The sequence below is a fragment of the Triticum dicoccoides genome, chromosome 2B, assembly GCF_002162155.2.
Source record: "Triticum dicoccoides isolate Atlit2015 ecotype Zavitan chromosome 2B, WEW_v2.0, whole genome shotgun sequence".
Lineage (NCBI taxonomy): Eukaryota > Viridiplantae > Streptophyta > Magnoliopsida > Poales > Poaceae > Triticum > Triticum dicoccoides.
In genome coordinates this window covers 693483546-693506004 of record NC_041383.1, presented here as the reverse complement: position 1 = coordinate 693506004, position 22459 = coordinate 693483546, and the positions used below count along the sequence as shown (strand labels likewise).

The 22459-nt window shown below is 44.2% G+C and overlaps 2 protein-coding genes across 3 annotated transcripts; one reads left to right on the top strand and one right to left on the bottom strand.

The window, feature by feature from the left end:
* Nucleotides 1–4819: 4819 nt before the first annotated feature.
* LOC119365664 (GPI mannosyltransferase 2-like) lies at nt 4820–9450 on the bottom strand. 2 transcript variants are annotated; one of them, XM_037631318.1, is made up of 9 exons: nt 9384–9450; nt 8387–8786; nt 8180–8285; nt 7423–7515; nt 7149–7344; nt 6517–6695; nt 5720–5973; nt 5327–5511; nt 4820–5254 (listed from the first exon to the last, which is right to left on the bottom strand). In XM_037631318.1, the coding sequence occupies exons 2-9, from the start codon at nt 8697–8699 to the stop codon at nt 5081–5083; spliced, it is 1500 nt and encodes a 499-aa protein (XP_037487215.1). In that variant the 5' UTR covers nt 8700–8786; nt 9384–9450; the 3' UTR covers nt 4820–5080. The 2 variants fall into 2 exon arrangements, with proteins under 2 accessions (XP_037487215.1, XP_037487216.1); XM_037631319.1 differs by having other exon boundaries at nt 6517–6683.
* A 4848-nt stretch (nt 9451–14298) lies between these two features.
* LOC119365663 (germin-like protein 4-1) lies at nt 14299–16024 on the top strand. Its single transcript, XM_037631317.1, has 2 exons — nt 14299–14500; nt 15136–16024. The coding sequence occupies exons 1-2, from the start codon at nt 14368–14370 to the stop codon at nt 15792–15794; spliced, it is 792 nt and encodes a 263-aa protein (XP_037487214.1). The 5' UTR covers nt 14299–14367; the 3' UTR covers nt 15795–16024.
* The last annotated feature ends 6435 nt before the right edge of the window (nt 16025–22459 follow it).

Here is a 22459-nt window from a genome sequence, read left to right as displayed (position 1 = left end):
TTTAATTTATTTTTTCTCACCTTGGAGTTGCGTTTTGAAGACATATCCAGTACTGTATTTTTTTTAGAGAACAAGTCCATAGTTTGATTGAAGTTGTTTTTCCTTTCCTGAATTGATTCATACGTGCTTTCGAAAGCTTTAAAACAGTTAAGATTAAGACATAACATGAAGATGTACAAACTATATGGAACCAAACTATGTGTCGTTGACGTTGGTTGTTCATACTTTTATGGTCAGCCTCCTTGCTAGCTTTTCCTTGGCGTATTTCCATCTGAACTGGGATCTCCCTTGTAAACTTCTTCATTGCTAATCTGGTTAAGGGTTTCTATTCCTTAGACGAGCCTCAAACATTAGGGTTTCTCTTTCCTTGTTGCAACTGAGGCGGCTAGGGCACTCATCCCCTTCGAACTCCGCAGGCAAGCCCCATTGATTGATTGAAGTCAAACTTTTCTTTTTGGAATTGATTGAAGCTAACTTTAAACGGTTAAGATTACGACATAGACATAATCATTTTTGAAACTGTACAATTCGGATCAAGGACCCAAGGAAGAGGAGGTTTGTTCTAAGTTTGTGAAAATTCTTCATGAGGAGCGCCTCATTCCGCTACCAAATTTTGTGGCGTTGATGGTGGTTGTTCATACTTTTGTGGTCAATCTCAGCACTAGTCTTCCCTTGACATATTTTCATATGAATTGGGATCTCCTTTGTAAACTTCTTCATGTTGACTTGATTTAGGGTTTCTATTCCTAAAGACGAGCCTCAAACGTACCCTGATTAGGTTTTCTCTTTCCCTCTTGTGACTGCAGCTGCTAGGGCAATTATCCCCTCCAAACTTCACCAGCAAGCTCATGGATCCACCTCCCCTCTGACCGCCGCTCATGTGGTGAGTGTGGAGGAGGGAGATAACGATGCCTCGGCTCTGGTCAACAGTTTAGGTAGCGTTTTTTCATTGCTAGTTTCAATGGTAATCGCCATTTTCCATTGTCATAATTGCACTTGAGGTTGTGCGCCGCCAGCAACCAACTGGTAACCCATTGTCATAATTGCACTTGAGGCTCGTCTTTAGGAACAGAAACCCTAAATCAAGTCAACATGAAGAAGTTTACAAAGGAGATCCCAATTCATATGAAAATATGTCAAGGGAAGACTAGTGCTGAGATTGACCACAAAAGTATGAACAACCACCATCAACGCCACAAAATTTGGTAGCGGAATGAGGCGCTCCTCATGAAGAATTTTCACAAACTTAGAACAAACCTCCTCTTCCTTGGGTCCTTGATCCGAATTGTACGTTTCAAAAATGATTATGTCTATGTCGTAATCTTAACCGTTTAAAGTTAGCTTCAATCAATTCCAAAAAGAAAAGTTCGACTTCAATCAATCAATGGGGCTTGCCTGCGGAGTTCGAAGGGGATGAGTGCCCTAGCCGCCTCAGTTGCAACAAGGAAAGAGAAACCCTAATGTTTGAGGCTCGTCTAAGGAATAGAAACCCTTAACCAGATTAGCAATGAAGAAGTTTACAAGGGAGATCCCAGTTCAGATGGAAATACGCCAAGGAAAAACTAGCAAGGAGGCTGACCATAAAAGTATGAACAACCAACGTCAACGACACATAGTTTGGTTCCATATAGTTTGTACATCTTCATGTTATGTCTTAATCTTAACTGTTTTAAAGCTTTCGAAAGCACGTATGAATCAATTCAGGAAAGGAAAAACAACTTCAATCAAACTATGGACTTGTTCTCTAAAAAAAATACAGTACTGGATATGTCTTCAAAACGCAACTCCAAGCCTCAAACGTACCCTGATTAGGTTTTCTCTTTCCCTCTTGTGACTGCAGCTGCTAGGGCAATTATCCCCTCCAAACTTCACCAGCAAGCTCATGGATCCACCTCCCCTCTGACCGCCGCTCATGTGGTGAGTGTGGAGGAGGGAGATAACGATGCCTCGGCTCTGGTCAACAGTTTAGGTAGCGTTTTTTCATTGCTAGTTTCAATGGTAATCGCCATTTTCCATTGTCATAATTGCACTTGAGGTTGTGCGCCGCCAGCAACCAACTGGTAACCCATTTCGAATCACTAACCCCATAAGTTCTGTCCGTACTGAATCTACCCAGCTGCTGCAGCATTAATCTAATTTTGGTGTGAAAACGCTGAGGACGTGAGCCCAAACACACAAGCAATCCAAAGAAACTGTCTCCACTCTTCGGTATGCACTCCCGGGCAATCGGTGAAGAATGGTACTCTATTTTTTATGTCACTCCGAAACACTATAGGATTCCCATTTATGCCGATATTATTATTATTATTATTACTCCCTCCGTTTCTAAATATAAGTCTTTTTAGAGATCCCATGTGGACTACATACGGAGCAAAATGAATGAATCTACACTCTAAAATACTTCCATATACATCCGTATGTAGTCCATATTGAAATTTCTATAAAGACCTATATTTCGTAACGGAGGGAGTATTATTTCCTTATCAAGGTGTCAAAATAACATGGCATGTGACCTAGTGCTACCTAGGAAATGGAGCATATGATTCAGATCTCCCAGAAAGAAAAACCTCCAGAATGCACTCCTCAATTCTATGTCCGTGGTTTCAGGGAACAAAAGGAAAGAGATACACCAACTGTACAGGAACATTGATTGATTGAAGTCGAACTTTTCTTTTTGGAATTGATTGAAGCTAACTTTAAACGGTTAAGATTACGACATAGACATAATCATTTTTGAAACTGTACAATTCGGATCAAGGACCCAAGGAAGAGGAGGTTTGTTCTAAGTTTGTGAAGATTCTTCATGAGGAGCGCCTCATTCCGCTACCAAATTTTGTGGCGTTGATGGTGGTTGTTCATACTTTTGTGGTCAATCTCAGCACTAGTCTTCCCTTGACATATTTTCATATGAATTGGGATCTCCTTTGTAAACTTCTTCATGTTGACTTGATTTAGGGTTTCTGTTCCTAAAGACGAGCCTCAAACGTACCCTGATTAGGTTTTCTCTTTCCCTCTTGTGACTGCAGCTGCTAGGGCAATTATCCCCTCCAAACTTCACCAGCAAGCTCATGGATCCACCTCCCCTCTGGCCGCCGCTCATGTGGTGAGTGTGGAGGAGGGAGATAACGATGCCTCGGCTCTGGTCAATAGTTTAGGTAGCGTTTTTTCATTGCTAGTTTCAATGGTAATCGCCATTTTCCATTGTCATAATTGCACTTGAGGTTGTGCGCCGCCAGCAACCAACTGGTAACCCATTTCGAATCACTAACCCCATAAGTTCTGTCCGTACTGAATCTACCCAGCTGCTGCAGCATTAATCTAATTTTGGTGTGAAAACGCTGAGGACGTGAGCCCAAACACACAAGCAATCCAAAGAAACTGTCTCCACTCTTCAGTATGCACTCCCGGGCAATCGGTGAAGAATGGTACTCTATTTTTGATGTCACTCCGAAACACTATAGGATTCCCATTTATGCAGATATTATTATTATTATTACTCCCTCCGTTTCTAAATATAAGTCTTTTTAGAGATCCCATGTGGACTACATACGGAGCAAAATGAATGAATCTACACTCTAAAATACTTCCATATACATCCGTATGTAGTCCATATTGAAATTTCTATAAAGACCTATATTTCGTAACGGAGGGAGTATTATTTCCTTATCAAGGTGTCAAAATAACATGGCATGTGACCTAGTGCTACCTAGGAAATGGAGCATATGATTCAGATCTCCCAGAAAGAAAAACCTCCAGAATGCACTCCTCAATTCTATGGCTGTGGTTTCAGGGAACAAAAGGAAAGAGATACACCAACTGTACAGGAACATTGATTGATTGAAGTTGAACTTTTCTTTTTGGAATTGATTGAAGCTAACTTTAAACGGTTAAGATTACGACATAGACATAATCATTTTTGAAACTGTACAATTCGGATCAAGGACCCAAGGAAGAGGAAGTTTGTTCTAAGTTTGTGAAGATTCTTCATGAGGAGCGCCTCATTCCGCTACCAAATTTTGTGGCGTTGATGGTGGTTGTTCATACTTTTGTGGTCAATCTCAGCACTAGTCTTCCCTTGACATATTTTCATATGAATTGGGATCTCCTTTGTAAACTTCTTCATGTTGACTTGATTTAGGGTTTCTGTTCCTAAAGACGAGCCTCAAACGTACCATGATTAGGTTTTCTCTTTCCCTCTTGTGACTGCAGCTGCTAGGGCAATTATCCCCTCCAAACTTCACCAGCAAGCTCATGGATCCACCTCCCCTCTGGCCGCCGCTCATGTGGTGAGTGTGGAGGAGGGAGATAACGATGCCTCGGCTCTGGTCAATAGTTTAGGTAGCGTTTTTTCATTGCTAGTTTCAATGGTAATCGCCATTTTCCATTGTCATAATTGCACTTGAGGTTGTGCGCCGCCAGCAACCAACTGGTAACCCATTTCGAATCACTAACCCCATAAGTTCTGTCCGTACTGAATCTACCCAGCTGCTGCAGCATTAATCTAATTTTGGTGTGAAAACGCTGAGGACGTGAGCCCAAACACACAAGCAATCCAAAGAAACTGTCTCCACTCTTCGGTATGCACTCCCGGGCAATCGGTGAAGAATGGTACTCTATTTTTTATGTCACTCCGAAACACTATAGGATTCCCATTTATGCCGATATTATTATTATTATTACTCCCTCCGTTTCTAAATATAAGTCTTTTTAGAGATCCCATATGGACTACATACGGAGCAAAATGAATGAATCTACACTCTAAAATACTTCCATATACATCCGTATGTAGTCCATATTGAAATTTCTATAAAGACCTATATTTCGTAACGGAGGGAGTATTATTTCCTTATCAAGGTGTCAAAATAACATGGCATGTGACCTAGTGCTACCTAGGAAATGGAGCATATGATTCAGATCTCCCAGAAAGAAAAACCTCCAGAATGCACTCCTCAATTCTATGGCCGTGGTTTCAGGGAACAAAAGGAAAGAGATACACCAACTGTACAGGAACATTCCGCCAAGGAGAACCTCCAGGCTAAGCTAGCTCATACAATTCGTGTGGGCATGACAGCAGCCGTTCTCATGTGAACGGGTAGAAGTTGGGGAAGAGCAAACTGCCGAGAAGAATATAAGCAATGAAGTAGACGATGATGAAGTATCCCCATCTCTTGCAAGAGCCGCCCCTTGCAGGAGCCAAAATGCGCGAAGCAGCCCAGTAGATCGGGGGACTGGCAGACAGAAACCGCGTTGACACCTGGACCGAAGAAACAACATATGAGACTTGAGTGGCGACCTACAAATAAACTTCATCGAGCATTATACTGACCTGGACGTGCATCACGAAGAAGGCGGTAAATGTCATGAATGTCAGATGTAAAATGAAAGGAAGAACTAGGAAGGGGCACTCATCCTCATTATCTCCCACCATTCGGCCTGTTGATATATTGTCATCTGAAGATGCTGAAGCAGCTTTGGTCGCAACAGATTTTCTCTTCCTAAGCTCAGTGTTCCCTGTTCAAGCATTGCAGAGTTAAGGTTCAAACTTCAGTTCTCCAGTAGCCTATATTGATAACAATAGGTTGAGGTCAGTTCTCCGTTTTTCAGGACACTACAAATTTTCTCAACTCCTAGGCATGTTTTAAGAAAGTTGAAAAATATCACTTTTCAATGATCCTTCAAAATAGAGACAAAGTATTGACAGTTGAAAATGTAATAGTACCTTGCTTATTGTTATTCAACCCGGTAGAAAATTCGCTCTTCAACACCGTGGCAACATCTGAGCTTTCACATGCTTCAGCTAACCTCCCCTCAACAGTGGCAATTATCTGCTCGTGTATGCTAGTTGATTGGAAGAGTCGGTGAAGCAATTTTGTGTAGTGAACTATAGAATAAACTGCAAGAGATAGTACTGGTGAAGCCAAAAGAAAGTTGGGCAGCTGCTTGACTTGAAAGTATCTCAAGAAACCAACTCCCCTGAAAAGGAAGACATAAAATAACATAAAGCTCGTGAAGATGGTAGTCAAAGAGCAAGCTTAGTAGAAGAGTCTATGTAAAATTGTAAGGAGAAATGCATATACATGGACATTCTTTAACCAATCAGAACAACACAAGTACTTCAAATTCTGGTGGGCATAAGTGAGAATGGAGTTTGCCTATTTTCTATACGTGGGGCACACAGCCCAAGCATGGAGATCCCATATTACCATGCATGGCATCCTAGTGACTCGACAGCATACACTATTGGTGCAATAGAACAGAAGGATGAAAGAACAGACAAATCACTCTCCACAAAAGATGAATATGGAATTATGATGGCTGTATAAGAGAAATGGTGTCTCCTTACATCTCACAATTACTCTTGTTAAGCATACAATCATATTGATATACGAGATGTGACAAAAAGAAAGTTTAGAACACTATCCCAAGGTTGTCATATACAGAATTGAAGGTAAAAACAACAGTCAGACTTTATAAATTGTTGAGCTGGTGCTGGTAAAGATGAGATTAAACAATTACCAGTAGTGACTCTGAATAAAACTATACAAAAGGGGCAGTTTTGCTTTGCACCATGGCCTCAACTCATCCGTGTCTCCGTGTAGGCATATGTTCAAATATCCATATGCTTGAAAGGCAAAGAATGGTACGAATATAAAAGTGGAGCGCAAAAAACCAGTGACAAGGGCCTGCACTGCCCACTTGGGCCAAAGGAAAAGGTAATGCCGTTAGGTACATTACATATATATAATTCCCTCAACTGCAACTCATGTAGTCCAACAAAACATCAGCATAGGTTGAAGTAACATACAAGGTCATGTAGAAGATACTCCACAAAAATATCGTATTGGTTAAACATGTGAAAGTATGTTGACATTTAAAATTTGGTAGACAATTTTGATCATTTGTAGTATGAGTACTTGTCCTACTCTATAGCGCACATCGCATTATATTTTCGCATGCACACACAATTTCACATCATCACTACATTTAAACTTTTTGAGAAAAAAAAATCAAACTTCCTGGTGAAAAATTGCATGGGATGCATACGAGTTTGGGTGCCTCTTCAGACATATGGCCTCTTCATGTTAGCTAGTATAGTAAACCCCATGCACAACAACATATAAATTCACAAATCCTGAAAGAAAGTTTACCATGGGCCTTTTCTTCTGGATAGCAGCATCATATGCTTGTAGCAAAGCCTCAAAACAGATATAGCCAGCATTAAGTGCTCCATTTGACCTAGCTGAACCAGAGAGAGCGAGCATTATCATTGCAATGGTACGAGCACCGGAAAACAGGTAGAACAGTCCTCCGAGCGAAAAAAGGGCATAAAGACTTTCTGAATATCTGCCAAAACAAAACCATGCTGCTGTTAAGTCAAAGGTAGTACATGATTCGTTGTGGCGTAAAGGCAAAGAAGTTTACAGGGATGAGTAGAACACAGAAGCAGGATTGAAGCAAAAAAGAACAGATGCACGGTAAGCCGCTCCTGAGTCCTTCAAGATCAGCACAGATAATCTGCAGGAAGTAGAATAAAGGGTCACTTTTTCACATTAGAATAAAAAAGGGCAGCCCCAGTGCATGTAGCTCCCGCTTGCGCAGGGTCTGGGGAAGGGTCCGACCACTTTGGGTATATTGTACGCAGCCTTTCCCTACATTTCTGCAAGAGGCTGTTTCCAGGACTTGAACCCGTGACCTCATGGTCACAAGGCAGCAGCTTTACCACTGCGCCAAGGCTCCCCTTCACTTTTTCACATTAGAATAAATAGTTGTATTGTAAATGCTAGGCAAAGCGACTCTATATTTTATTAGATATAAGAAAAAAAACGTCGGTGGTTGTGCAAATGGAAATATTTATAAATGAGAAATGGGTAGTCCTGCACTCGAAATGAATGTACTACAACTAAAAACTGAAGGCAGATTTTTTATCGCAATTACTGAAACCCTATCATTAAACTATGATGGATACCAAGACTGTCTGAAACATCAAGCATCAAATAATTAAACACACTAATATTAGTAAATCATTATGCACACAAGCATGACTCCGATACAACAAATATCTGTTGACCTGATCGAAAAACCTAAAACAGCACTTAAACACTAAAAATACTTAAACATAGACATCCTAATTACACTGAAATAAATACACCAATGTGTGTAGCTGAAGAGCGTCAGTCACCTGTAGAAATAGGCTGCGGCAGCAACAAATGCCACATTGTTCAGAACATGCCCTGAGATCACGAGCACAGCCCTGTACCCCAACATCGGCACCAGCGGCGCGAACACTGCAGAAGGAAAAGGGGCCATAACCCAACACCATACCAGATCAAGAACACACCTCAATGATGAGAAGGTGAGAAGTTGAGGTAGAGGCGAGGTGACTTACAGGACCGGGAGAGGAGAGCGATTGAGGCGGGGAGGAGGGGGAGGAAGGCGAATGACTGCTCATACTCGTAGCCGCACTCGGCAGCGCGGGCGAAGTGGACACCGTCCCATACGGCTAGGGACGAGATGGCGGCAGTGGTGGAATTAGAAGAGGAGGCGGAAGGGGGGAAGGAGGGGGAGGAAAGACAAGGCGGGTGAAGGGAGGCGGAGGTGTCATAAGGGCGGAAGAGAAGGCGAGCGAGCAGAGAGAGAGAAAGGACCAAGACACGGGAGGCGGCAGCAAGCCGGACGATGGCGACAAGCGGCGTCGCCATAGGTCGGGCGGGGGGAAGGCGCCGTGAGAGTGGAACACCGGCAGGGTGGATCGCTGACTCACTGGTGTTTTCCAACCCGTCTGGTTCCTAAAACATTACATATGGATTTAGATGTTTCACTCAATGGATTTGTTTCCATAAAATGTAGTACAAAGGATTTTCTAGCAGAAGAAAAGATCATAAAATTCAATACTACGAATCAAACATTACATATGGAGAAAATCACAAAGATTTGAACCCCCAAAATCTTTTATGAGGACCATTTGAATAGAAGAGGCTCTTACTCTGCTCTAGAGATAACTCTTATTCTTAAGTCTTGACTATCTTCTCTAACGGGTGAGGGGAAATGGGACATGCTGCATCATCTGTGAAGACAGTACACAACAAGCTACGAATAGTAGCACCTAAACAGAGCTATACGTCTACGCCTCCAAGAAACACAACAGGAATCCTCTTGTTATTTTCACAAGCCACCAACAGCAAATCAAGGCAGCGAGCATCAAGCCATTAAGCCATTCTCGGACAAACCCATCGGCCAATGCAAGTTGACAAGCAAATCCATCAATTAGTCTCATTTTTAAATCTCTAGTTCCCTACCGCAAGATCGCAGCAACAACATACACATCGCCTAATCTAACCCATAAAAAAATGGACAGAAGAAGAACGGAACCAATGTGGACATACCTGTTGGTGGCACGGTGCTCACCTCAGTGGCGGATCTAGGATTTCAAAACAGGGTGGTCCACCTAAAACAAATTGTCAACAAATATGACATGCCAGCATTCTAATTAATTTGCAAATAGCACATGAAAATAGATCAATATGGTGACATACTAAAATTCTAAATTTTGCATGAGAAGCCTACATAATACATACCTTGAGAAGTTCAAAAAGACTATGTGGCATTGTTAGAGTAAATTGTTGGCAAACAATCAGACAAATCACTATTGTGTCATTGATCAGGTGTTCATGTACTGGATAGCAAAATTATGTGTATGTGTTCATGTACTGGATAGCAAGTCTGATTGTTTAGTTAACGCAATAGACTTGAGTCTTGGACCTGACTGATGCAATAGACAGCAAAGAGCGAACCCTAAATCAGAAATTGGGGAATGGGAAGTGCCGCAGTGGAAAACTTGCCTTAAGTCCTCAAATCGGGCTAACGGCTGGCCGCCGGGCAGGGTTGCTGGCTTGCTGCCGGCCGAGTGCCGGAGTAGGCGGAGATTGGACTGGGCGGCAGGCGCCGTCTTGCAGGGGCGCCAGGGCGGGCGCGGTGGCGCCGGGCGACGGGCGGTCTTGGCGGGCGGGGGCGGCTCCTAGGCGTCTAGCGACGGCGAGGCAGGCAGCGAGCCGGCGAGATCGGGAGCCGAGCGGCCGAGGTCGGGGGCGAGCAGGGGCGGGGTGCGTCTGTCTAGTGTGCCCTGCGTGCGTTGTTTGTTCGGCTAGCCGACTGAGAACTTTTTTTTTTTGAGGCTGAGATGGGTCGGGACTCGGGACGAGTAAGCCATTCTTTCATGGGCCCTTTTGTCCTCTGGTCCATCTGTAATTTTCTATGGTATGTAGGCCGGTCTAAAATCCCTGAGTGGCGACCCACGTTGTAGATCCTGTTTGGCACTTTCGCAAAAAAAAAAACTGTTTGGCAAATGGCCCAGCCTATGCAGGTTTTTTTACCACAGCTTTCCACCGGATTTTCTGGGTGTTTTTCTTGGCATGTGTTTTACTCGATTTTCATTTTCTTTTTCAAATGCGTGAACTTTTTTTTAAGTTCAATTTGTTTTTGCAAATTCATGATTTATTTTCTAATTTCTGTGAACTTTCATCAAGTTTACGATTTTTTTTTCAAATTCTTACACTTTTTCCAATTCGTGGACTTTTCAATTCGTGGACTTTGAAAAAAGTCCACGAATTCAACACTTTTTCCAATTTTCAACATAATATTCGAATTCATGATTTTTCCCCCAATTTCATGAAATTTTTCCTGAAAATCATGAACAATTTTCAATTCATGGACTTTTTTAAAAATTATGTTGAAAATTCTAAAACTAGAAAGTTTTTTGAAATATTAAGAACTTATTTCTAATTCACATACTTTTTCCAAACTTGGTGAACTAATTTAAAATTCATGATATTTTTTCAGTTTTTTACGTTTTTTGGATTAATAATATTTCGAAGGTCCACTGGGCAATGGTCTTTTTTTTAGGCAACAATCAACATGGTCGAACCTGTACAACCGTAAAAAACGAGCGAGTGAGAAAGCTTCCCACCAATGCGGCCCATGACAGCTTCCTCCCTTGGCTCCCCTCATCGTAGATGGTTCACCCACACCCGGTGCCACGAAATGAATGAGAACTAGGACGGGGTCGAATTGCATTTTATTCTTAGTATTAAAAAAATATTGCATGCCTGAATAATTCAAGGAGGGGCGCACAACGGGGAGGATCCTTTTTAGTAGATGACTCGTCGGGCCGTCAGAGCGGGACTTCTTTGGTAAAAATAATTTGATTCTATTCCTTTTTAGTAAGGAGGCGACATTTCCCATAGGAGTACTTGAGAGGTGGAGAAGCAACGTGCGTGGAGTCCTGGACTCGAGCAACAGCTAAGCCCATGGATGGCCTCGAGTGGTAGCGCACGAGAACATTTGAATCTGGTGGCAGCGGCAACAGCTGAAATCAAGCGGCAACCGTTGCGGTAGAGGCCTGGAGTCTGCACTCGACCGGTGTCGATGCAAACTCACTCCGGTGAGCGGGCAGCGGCAAGCGCATGTGGGTGGCCACAACTTGTCGCAAAAAGCGCCGAATAAGAAATTCCCACACGATAGTACTGCTTTTTTTGAATTGTATGCCGATCCTATTCTCCGGAAACCTTTTTATGCCGAAATTCTTGAGTTTTGGTCCAATAAACTTGCTTTTATACTGTACCTTCAAAGCTTTAGACTTTATAAATGTACACCCTAGTTAAGTTCAATTTATGGGTCCGTCGTCACCGCCTGAAACAAATTAACAGTAGCTGGCCAAACCTCCGTATTTTCTTACCATAATAACAAAAACCCCGTTGTATAATGCAAAGTCAGAGCATCTACAAACCGGCATCCTCAAATGCTCCTCAAACGTACGTGGACGTGCCAGGTCAATGACCTGATAGTCGAGAGAAGAAAACAAATGACCCAACCAGGCCCCTCATATCATTTTTATACATTTGGGATGTCCGCGAACTCTCGTATTAAGGACAAATGTAGGGATGATATGAGGGCTCGCGGACGCTCCCGAACGCGTCCGGTTAGTCGCCACGTAGGACGTGACCCCACCGGACCACGTTTCTCTTTCTTTATTCATTATTTTCTTTCTCTCTCTTTATCTTTATCAATTATGTGCAAGTGACCAGACATAAGGGGGAAATGAAAATTGTGGCTGGACGAATGGACAAATAAGGGCTTAAATGGACACATCCGGTCAATGACCGGACGTGTCCGTGAGCGTTTAGGAGGTTAGATTTGCTGCTCTCGCATGTATGAGTATCAGTGGTCGATACGTGTACCAGGCTGTAGCTACCTCTGTAACTATAAGTGCATTCACAAAGAGAAAATCTCACAAAAACAACACGAGGCCGGCCGGGTGCATGCATGATATCGTGGAGGGGGTTGTTGGGATTGGGAGTTCCATGTCCAACAGATTTTTGCTGGACCGTGACACCCCCGCTCGCTGCACACAGCGTGACAGCCGCCACACTCACCTTGGAGAACAGAAGGAACGAAAAAGTCAAAATCTTATGCACGATGGAGCAAGGATAAGCACTGCGGAATGGCCCTTGACCTATTTTCCGTTAGTTATAGCTCCATATCCGTACACAGGAACGGAAAATTTCATTTCAGTAAGAAAATGTCACTTGTTGGCACAGCCGATCGTGCCCAACGTCACGTGCATTAAGTAAAGCTTATAGAAAACACATGCAATGTTAGTTCCTTAGTGGGTGTACTATTTTTGAAAACGGAATTTTTGCTTCCGGCCTCTGTATGGGATGATGCACATCGGTCGTATTTATTTTGAAGTACGAAATTCCTATGCATTCTAAAAACAAAATAAAAAAGCTAGATGAGCGAACAAGAATGAAAAAAGATTACATGTTCTAACTTGGCAATCAACGGGAAGAAAAGAAGGCTAGTATAAATTTTTAATGCAATTTTACCATTTCAATGATCGTTCTGCGTGACTACGTCCAGTTGTCTTTACGTTCTACTGTCAGTTTTCCTTGACAATTATCAGACCTAAGATGCTCTTTGAGTGTCTTTCCCAAGAAAAGTGCTATCGATGCTAAAAAACAATGCTTCACTATAAAAAAAAACTAGAATGCATAGAAAAAATGCTTTGGGATTCGTCCAAAAATAGTCGTAAAGCACAGAAGCACCTTCCAAGTTGTATTGCCCTCGCAGCCTCTGCATCTAGAAGATACACAAAGTCTTTGATGAAGGAACTCAAAAGGACCACAACCAACATCGTACGTCATCCAAATTGTATCAAGGTACTCCCTTCGTTCGGAATTACTTGTCTTGGAAATGGATGTATCTAGAACTAAAATATATCTAGATACATCCATTTCTGCGACAAGTAATTCCGAATGGAGGGAGTAGAATCAAGATCGTCTAGTTACTTGCAAGTGCGCCAACAACTAGTAGCAAAACATTCATTGGTGTCTGGGTGCAACCAGTTGGAGATGGTAGTATGGACTATATTCAATTGATGTGAGTGACAACCTAATAATATGATTAATAACATTACATGTAATTATTGTTGTGGTAGCAATATATTAATATTTTGAGCTTTGTCTTCTTCCAATTTTGTAAGAACACATACTTTGCAATCAATATAAGCCGCTTGCATCAATCGATGCAGAGGGCCAGATTTACCTTTCTTTCCCCCCCAAAAAAAAACAGTGCTTTGGTATTCGTCTAAAAATAGCTGTAAAGCATAAAATCACTCCTCAATTTTTATTGCTCATCCGATCACCTGGCATCTGCATCTAGAAGATATACAGTCTATAGAATTGGATTATCACATTGTTTGATGAAGGAAATCAAATTCAAAAGGACCACGGCCAACATCAGAATTAGCATCGCCTAGTCTCTTGCAAGTGCGCCAACAACTCCTATCAAAGAAGTCCATACCACCACCTCAAGGCGTTCCCTCCCCCACTATCATACGTACCGTCCTGGAACTCCAGCTTCTGCAAGTTATTAGTGGATCGAATCGATGCATGTATATATAAAAAAAAATAACCATTATCTTTGTCAAGTTCTTCCACCCCAAAATGGTGCATGTATTAGTTTCCACAAATCGATATTTAGGCACGTGGTAACTGCGTATAAACAAACAGTTAGTGGGGCTGTGAGAGAAAAATCAGCCGATCACACGTAAGCTAGCAATGTTAGTAGAAGTATCGTGGATGCCTAGTCAAACTACACGGTGATGATATTAGTGACCGATTTATAGTTGTTGCTAGTGTACCATGTTGCTGGAGCATGCAGCTAGCCCACTACTCCATGACCACCTTTATGCCTGTATAAATTGGCACCCCGATACGTGCTTGCAATCCACAATTACCAAGCTCAAACACTAGCTAGCTGACCCTCACAGACATTGTTAGGTCTTGCAAGTGAAGCTAGGAGACAGAAACCATGGCGGCTTCCCGTGCCTTGGCTGCACTGCTTGCTGTGGTGGTACTCGTGGTCTGCTCTCCGGCGCCTCGTGTTCTCGCCACTGACCCCACCCAGCTCCAGGACTTCTGCGTTGCTGATATAATGAACCCTGGTATATTTTTTTTGGAAAAGAAGAAGATTTGCTCACTCCTTTTCAACTTATTTAAAGTTCTAGCTTTTTCTTTGTCAAAATTTTCTTATTCGACCAATTATATATATAGGAAATATAATATCTACAGCATGAAATATATGAATAGTACAATAACATATTTACGGTGAATCCAATAAAACCTTTTTGGAACGGAAGCTACATGCTTAATTTCTTTCATGCAACATGGTCGATATATGCAGGCATAAAAAACTATTGTGTTCCTGTTATTTGTTTGATTTGACATATACTACTACTCAGATAGCAATGTAATAATACAGGCTCTTTTGTAGTTTTCTTACACATTAACAATATTAAAGATATTCTCTAAAAACAATATTAAAGATAAGAAACGTTTCCAAAATATAAAAAAACATACTTGCACATCAAGTGAACTGTTTCATTGCTCATGACTTCATGTTTCGATCACTTAGGTTAGTCGAAGCAATAGCATCCATTATTAGATAGTAAACGTATTTTAAAATTTTGTGTAGAACTTGATCAACTTAGAATAACTATATTCAACCTTTGGGACTTGGAAATTGCATATGCAACATGGTAAGATTTAACTTTAGGTGTGCAACTGTGTATGCATGCAGTGATTGTGAACGGGCTCGTGTGCAAGAACATGAAGATAGTGACGGCGAACGACTTCTTCTTGCCCGGGCTTAACAAGCCGGGCAAGTTGAACGCTCAGGGCTCGGCGGTGACACCGGTGACGGTGCGGCAGCTGCCAGGGCTGAACACGCTGGGCATCTCATTGGCGCGCATCGACTTCGGGCCCAACGGCGGGCAGAACCCGCCGCACACACACCCCCGCGGCTCTGAGATCCTCACCGTGATCATGGGGCAGCTGCTTGTGGGGTTCGTCACCTCCAACCAGGCGGACGGGAAGAACCTGCTCTTCACCAAGCAGCTGGTGGAGGGCGACGTGTTCGTGTTCCCGCAGGGGCTCATCCACTTCCAGGTCAACAACGGCAAGGTACCCGCCGTGGCCATCGCCGCGCTCAGCAGCCAGGACGCCGGCGTGATCACCATCGCCAACGCCGTCTTCGGGTCCACGCCGCCCATCAGTGACCTCATCCTCGCCAAGGCCTTCATGACCGAGAAGGCCACCGTCGACTGGATCCAGGCCAAGTTCGCACCGGCCATGAGCGGCAATAGCAGCATGGGCGGTGGCGGTTACATGCCGCCCGGCGGCAACAGCACCGGCGGCGGTGGCGGTTACTATCCTGGCATGCGCAAGCAGAAGCCGTAAATGACGGACGGACGGCCATCCTTATAGGTAAAGAAAAATAACAAGCCACTGGTAAACAGAGTGTGGTGTACCACAAGTGTGTTTGTGGATCGAGGGGTACGTACGTATACGTGCTAGCACTCGGTCGTGTCGAATAAATAGTGCCCAAAGTGCACTGGTGTACTAGCTAAATGCTGTTAAATTTCTATATGGAATAATAAATTCTAAGGTTTGTTCATCAGTTTTGCTAATTCACAGTGGACGGAGAATTAACCGAGTGTCAGCCAACCATTGTCTGGTGTTATTTAGATTCGTGCTGAAGTACTTTTTCTTAAGGTGATTACTTATTTTTCGGTCGTCTGGACGTGGCTTATGGCAGTAGGGTTTTTTCTGTAATTTTTTTGCAAGATCAATAGTTATTCCAATACGGTAGCGTTACAATCCTTTGGCAAGAAATCCTCAATACATGAGGGTCCTCTACCGAGCCACACAACCGTAGCTTGCTCAGAGCGACTATACCTTGCCAGACAATCAACAACACTATTTTGAGACCTATGCACTTTTTGGGGAATAAACACTCTATTGATCATTAGAGACTTAACTTCCGCTACTAAATGACCATAAGCCGAACGATCTAAGCTACAGCTTTATTCAAACTCATAACTTTTTTTGAGCATAAGAAGGGCCTCCCCCTCTGATTTCCTTTAAAGAAACCATATGGTGCTCCTAATAACAAAGTAAGGCATAAAAGAAAACAGCAACATCCAGCGATTAACATCCATTACACCAGATAGCCCAAGGCCAAGACCAACCAAAAGCTAGACTAACCCCAGCAAAGCCAAGGGGCAACGACGACGCGCGAGGATTAACCAGGTTCCAGTGACTGCAAAGTTTATATACATCGACAAAAGACAAGGGTGAAACTAGAAGTCAAACAAACACTACAAACAGCTTCCAACGAGAACGTAGACAAAGCATCATCTTCGATCTTCACACTCCGAGCTTGCGGCAACCATATCTCCATCCATGCGACGCCTTGTATATCTCACTTGCTACAAGCTCGAGAAGTTTTGTCCCCAGCATCAACACCTCTTCTTGCTCCTCCTTCTGCAATATCGACCAACCCACGATCCAGTAGCAAATAAGCTTAATCAGAATCAATGGGCCACTATAGATTTTGTTTTCAAATATAATATTGTTTCTACACTTCCAAAGAGTCCAGAAAACAATAGCCGAACCAACAAGTACAATTTTTTTTATTATCCTTAGAAAAGCTTCTAATCCAACTCCCAAAACAATTGTTCAAAGAGTTAGGCACATAATTTAAGCAAAGGGACAATTTGATTTATGCCCCTAGTTGTGACCCCCTCGTCTGTTTTACCCCTAGTTTGAGAAAGTCACCGGTTCTGTCCACACCACTTTGGAATTCTTTTGTTTTTGCCCTTCCGTCACGGCTCCGCTTGGTCAGCGCCGTTTGACCACATACGCGCTCCGTTTTGGACATTTTTGCCCCTCTGTCCCCAGCCCAGATACCCCTTCGTCCTCCTCGAGCTCACGTGCAGAAACAAACAGAGAGTGGGAGAGCTCGTGAAGAACGGGATCGAAAGCCGTCGTGAGAGAGGCCCGAGCGGGAGGAGAAGATGCGGACGACAAGCTTCCCGTCATCAAACTCCTCGAGGGCGGCTGGTTCTACTGCCGCAGAGGTAAGTGGAGCACTCCGTGGGGATTTGGGGATTTTCTAGGGTTTCAACCATTTGACCCCCTCATTCTAGGGTTTCTCTGATTTGGGGATTTTTTTTGCTCTTCTTCTGATTTAGATCGATGGGATGGGGATTGTGGAGCTCGTCTCGGAGTACCATCACCTAGATGAATCATTTTCCGGCTTGGAGCCCAGATCTAAGCACTGTTGCCCTGGACATGGCCTAGTTCCTGCTCGTCGGGTGGCTTGGGGAGGGGCTAGCATGGGCCGACGATTTTTGGGTTGCCCTCTTAATGTAAGTAGTTGCTTGTCAATTTCATTGTCAATTTGGGAGGTTGTTGTTATTTTGAAATTTCTAATTTTGTTCATCTAATTAGTTGCCAGATGAGTGCAAGTGGGTGGTTTGGGTTGACCCTCCTCCTCCACTGCATGTGGCCCTTGCATTTGAAGATCTACATGCAGAGATTGAACGCAGCTGGATCAAGTCTCACAAATTGCAGAGGGAAAATATGAAGCTGTCAAAGAAGAACCGTGCTTTGAACAAGAAACTGAAGGAGAGAGATGAGATGCTCAATGTTTGGGCAGTGTTGTTTAGTGGAATTGTTGTATGTGTTGTAGTTGTGGCTTTATCAGTGTTATCACAGGATGAAGCCACTAAGTGAAGCAAGTATGTTTATTGTTGTTGTAGTGCAGGATATGGATGAACTTTGTAATGTACCAATCTTCATGTAATGCTATTTGGTGTTCTAAATTTATGCAGTTTGGTTCATATTGCCAGATGACTAGGGAGATGACCAAATTGTCGCCGTCGACAACAATTTGGTTCATATTGGCAGATGACTAGAGAGATGACCAAATTGTCGTCGTCGATGACAATTTGGTTCATATTGGCAGATGACTAGGGAGATGACCAAATTGTCGTCGACGACGACAATTTGGTTCATATTGGCAGATGATCAAACAACTTCAAATTAAAGCATGACATAGCAAGCATCACATATGATCAAACAACTCAAACAACTTCAAATTAAAGCATGACATAGCAAGCATCACATATGATCAAACAACTCAAACAACTTCAAATTAAAGCATGACATAGCCAGCATCTCAAACAGTAGTTCAACAGCAAGTGAAAATACTTGTTCAACATCATGACATCTCAAACAGTAGTTCAACAACAAGTGAAAATACTAGTTCAACATACAGTCATCTCAAATAGTCACCAGCAAGTGCAAATGAAGAACTAAAACTTGAGTTTTTTGCTCCTGGTGTTCTCAGCTGGATTGGGGGCTAGCCTTGTTTTGCTCCTGGTGTTCTTTGCTGGGTTGATGGCTAGCACACCAGGAACTTCAATTATTGTTGTCTGCTTCTTAGCTGGAGAAGCTCCTCTATCTGCTGCCTTCTTATAATTCTTTCTTGGGACAATTAGCTTTGTGCCCCTAGTTGTGTCCCCCTCGTCTGTTTTACCCCTAGTTTGAGAAAGTCACCGGTTCTGTCCACACCACTTTGGAATTCTTTCGTTTTTGCCCTTCCGTCACGGCTCCGCTTGGTCAGCACCGTTTGACCACATACGGCGCTCCGTTTTTGTCAGGACCCCGACTCGATGTCACATCGATCTAGCTTGTAACACCTCATATCACTTTGCGGCCTCACGCACGGTAACCCCACGGGTGTCGCCTTACCTTTGCCCGGGACCGTTTGCGCCTTTTGGCTCACGTATATGATAGTGTCGCTAGCATCCATATGATAAAGAGCCCGGGCTGACATGACTAGTCGTAAACCCAAAGTGGCACAGACTTACAGGGACAAGCATCCATGACCCAGCAACGAACGTGTCGGTCATCAGCAAGTGGGTCCGGGCTGTAGCACTGGGCTAGCAGGACTCCGGTAAACCGGGCTGTAGCGGGCTAACAGGACTCCGGTACTCAATGCGTGACATTTCCCCGAAGGGACAGACACAGGAACGAAGAAGGACACATGCCGGCCAGCCTAAGTGTTCCCGAGCAGTAGCAAGCTACCATGGCTCAGAGGTAACACTAGGAGACATTTCCCGGTAAGAGAGGCTACTAAGGATAAACAACTAGATAGTCAGATCCCACACATACCAAGCATTTCAAACATACACACAATATGCTCGATATGTGCAAATACAACAAGGCATCACAACATGACTCTATGACACAAGTACTTTATTTAAGGCTCAGAGAGCCATACATAACATACACAAAGGTACGGGTCACACGACCCAGCATTCAAGTCATACAGTCATACAAACCAGCAGCGGAAGTAACTTGTCTGAGTACAGACAACTAGTAAAATAAAAGAGGCTTGGAAAGCCTAGCTATACTACGAGGTCTTTCACAAGCTCAGGATCACCACCTGGGCCTTAGCCTACTCATTGATGTCAACGTCTACGTAGAACCCATCAGAAGGGGTTGCAGCGTCTTCTGTAAAAATGTAAATTATAGCAACATGAGTACAAAGGTACTCAGCAAGACTTACATCAGATCCTACATACATGCATATTATCAAGAAGGGTTGGTGGAGTTGTTGCAGCAAGCCAGCTTTGACTCTTGGCTAGGCTAACCTACGAGACTCCAACTCGAAATGGTTTTGCGCACACGAGTCCACTACTCACCAATTCAATACACTACCGAGGATCCACCTCCGTCTTCCTACGGAAGAGCCATCCTCGGCACTCACACTTATCTTGAGGCTTTTAGTAGTTTCCATTTACTTGTCTATGAACTGTATAGGCAACCAAGTAGTCCTTTACCGCGGACGCGGCTATTCGAATAGATCATGATAACCCTGCAGGGGTGTACTTCTTCATACACGCTCTCACCACTTACCGTCGTTTACACGACATGTACTCGGCAACCTTCAAGCGGAAGCCCAACGTGGGTGTCGGCCACGACCTACCTAACCACCTAAGCCTCCAGTCCAGGTTTATCGCCTATCCAGGTTCCATCCACAGGGAGTCCGGCCGAGGTTTCCCATACGGCCCCGAACGATGTGGACAGGGTTCCCGAGATACCTAACGGGTATTCGGTACACCCGGCCACGTACCTACCGCATCACAGCCCACCCCTACGGTCAGCGCTGTCCACGGCCTCCAGTAGGCTACAAACACCAGAAACTACTTGCAACTCCTGGACGGAGAACTAGGGTGAATAAGAAGCCGAGAGGGTCCATTGGTTTCGGGCCCAATGCATGGTAGTAGCTGATTCTTAAATCACACATACAGATCTCAGTGCTTAAGGTCGGCTTCAATGAAACAACCCACCATGTACTCCTACATGGCCTCTCATCGATACCTTTACCAAATCGTGTTCACCACACCACTCTTATTACCGACATAATCATTTCACTCTAGCCCATCACCCAGATGAACCAGACCTGACACGACTCTAAGCATAGCAGACATAGCAAGGTAGGAACAACACATACATATGGCTCAATCAACTCCTACACATGCTAGTGGGTTTCATCTAGTTACTGTGGCAATGACAGGTCATGCAGAGGAAGTGGGTTCAACTACCGTAGCACACAGCAGTTTGAAACGCGTTGTCTTAATGCAGTAAAAGAGAGCAGGAGCGAGAACATGGGATTGTATCGATATGATCAAATGGTTGGTTGCTTGCCTGATGGTTCGATGCACTGATACGGTTCTTCGTTAGGGTAATCACGATACTCCTCGGAGGCAGATCCTGCCGCAAAGAACACCGATACACAACCATCACCAAACAATGTGCAACAATATGATGTATGCATGAAACATAGCAATATGAGTGTGTTGGGCTAATGCAGCTAAGACCAGAAGGGTTTGAACCAATTTGAATCAAAGATTCAAATTTCAAACTCAAACATGGCCCTTTAAAGTGTTTTACCTTGTTCTGCATTAAACATCAAGTTAACTTGTTTAATCATGCATGAAAATAGTACAGATGGATAGATTGGATTTTTCTGATCATTTTTCATATATAATTTGTCTGATTTGGAGTTACAGAATAAAAGTTATGAATTTTTGAAGTTTAAATTATATTTTGGAATTTCCTATATTAGAATAATTCCAGAAAATCAATTATTGCATCAGCCTGACGTCAGTGTGACGTCAGCAGGTCAACGGAACACGTCCGGGTCAAACCTGACAGTGGGTCCCGCATGTCAGGGTGATTAAATTAATTAAAGTTTAATTAAAACTAAACCTGTTTAATTAACAGGGCTAGGCCCCACCTGTCATTGACTCAGGGGAGTCAACCAGGGCCCACCCGTGGTCAAACCCGGGTCAGCTGCACCGGCGTTTAGCCGCCGGCGAGCCCGACGCGGCGGCGGAAGTGGTTTTGGCCGTTTCGGCCACCAAATGGGTCGCGGAGACCACCGGAGTGGAGCTGAGGACAAGCCGCTGCTCTTGGTGGAGTCCGTTGGAGTCGGGGTGGCCGGAGTTGGCGCCGGCGACGACTTTGGCGGCCACCGGGGTTCGGCCGAAGACGAACTTGACGCTAGAGGGGTCGGTGAGGCTCGGGGAGTGGCTAGCTAGGTGCTAAGTGACACGGTGAGCATGATGGACACCGTGGAGTGGTCGGAGGGTAACCGGGAGCACGTCGGCGATGAGCTCCACGGCGGTGGGTGCGGTTGAGCTCCGGGAGGTCGCTACACGGCTCGGGAGCAAGAACGGAAGGAAGGGGAAGATGGCTAAGCTCACAGTGAGTGCGACGAAGCCCTTGGTGTGGCCCGAGATGGACCGGAGCGACGACGGCGTTGAAGGGGATCTCCGGCGACGGCGGTTCGGGCGAGGTCGTTGCGGTGGACTCGGGCGTTGCGAGCGCTCGGGGCTCGGCTTGCTCGATGGAGTGGACAGCGGCGGAGCTCCTGGACACGATGAGAGGACGCACGGGCGGCGGGGAGCACGGCTACGACGAAGGCACGGCGATGGTGGCGTCGGTCATGGCGGGGGAGCGCGAGGGGGAGGAGCTGGAGAGGAGAG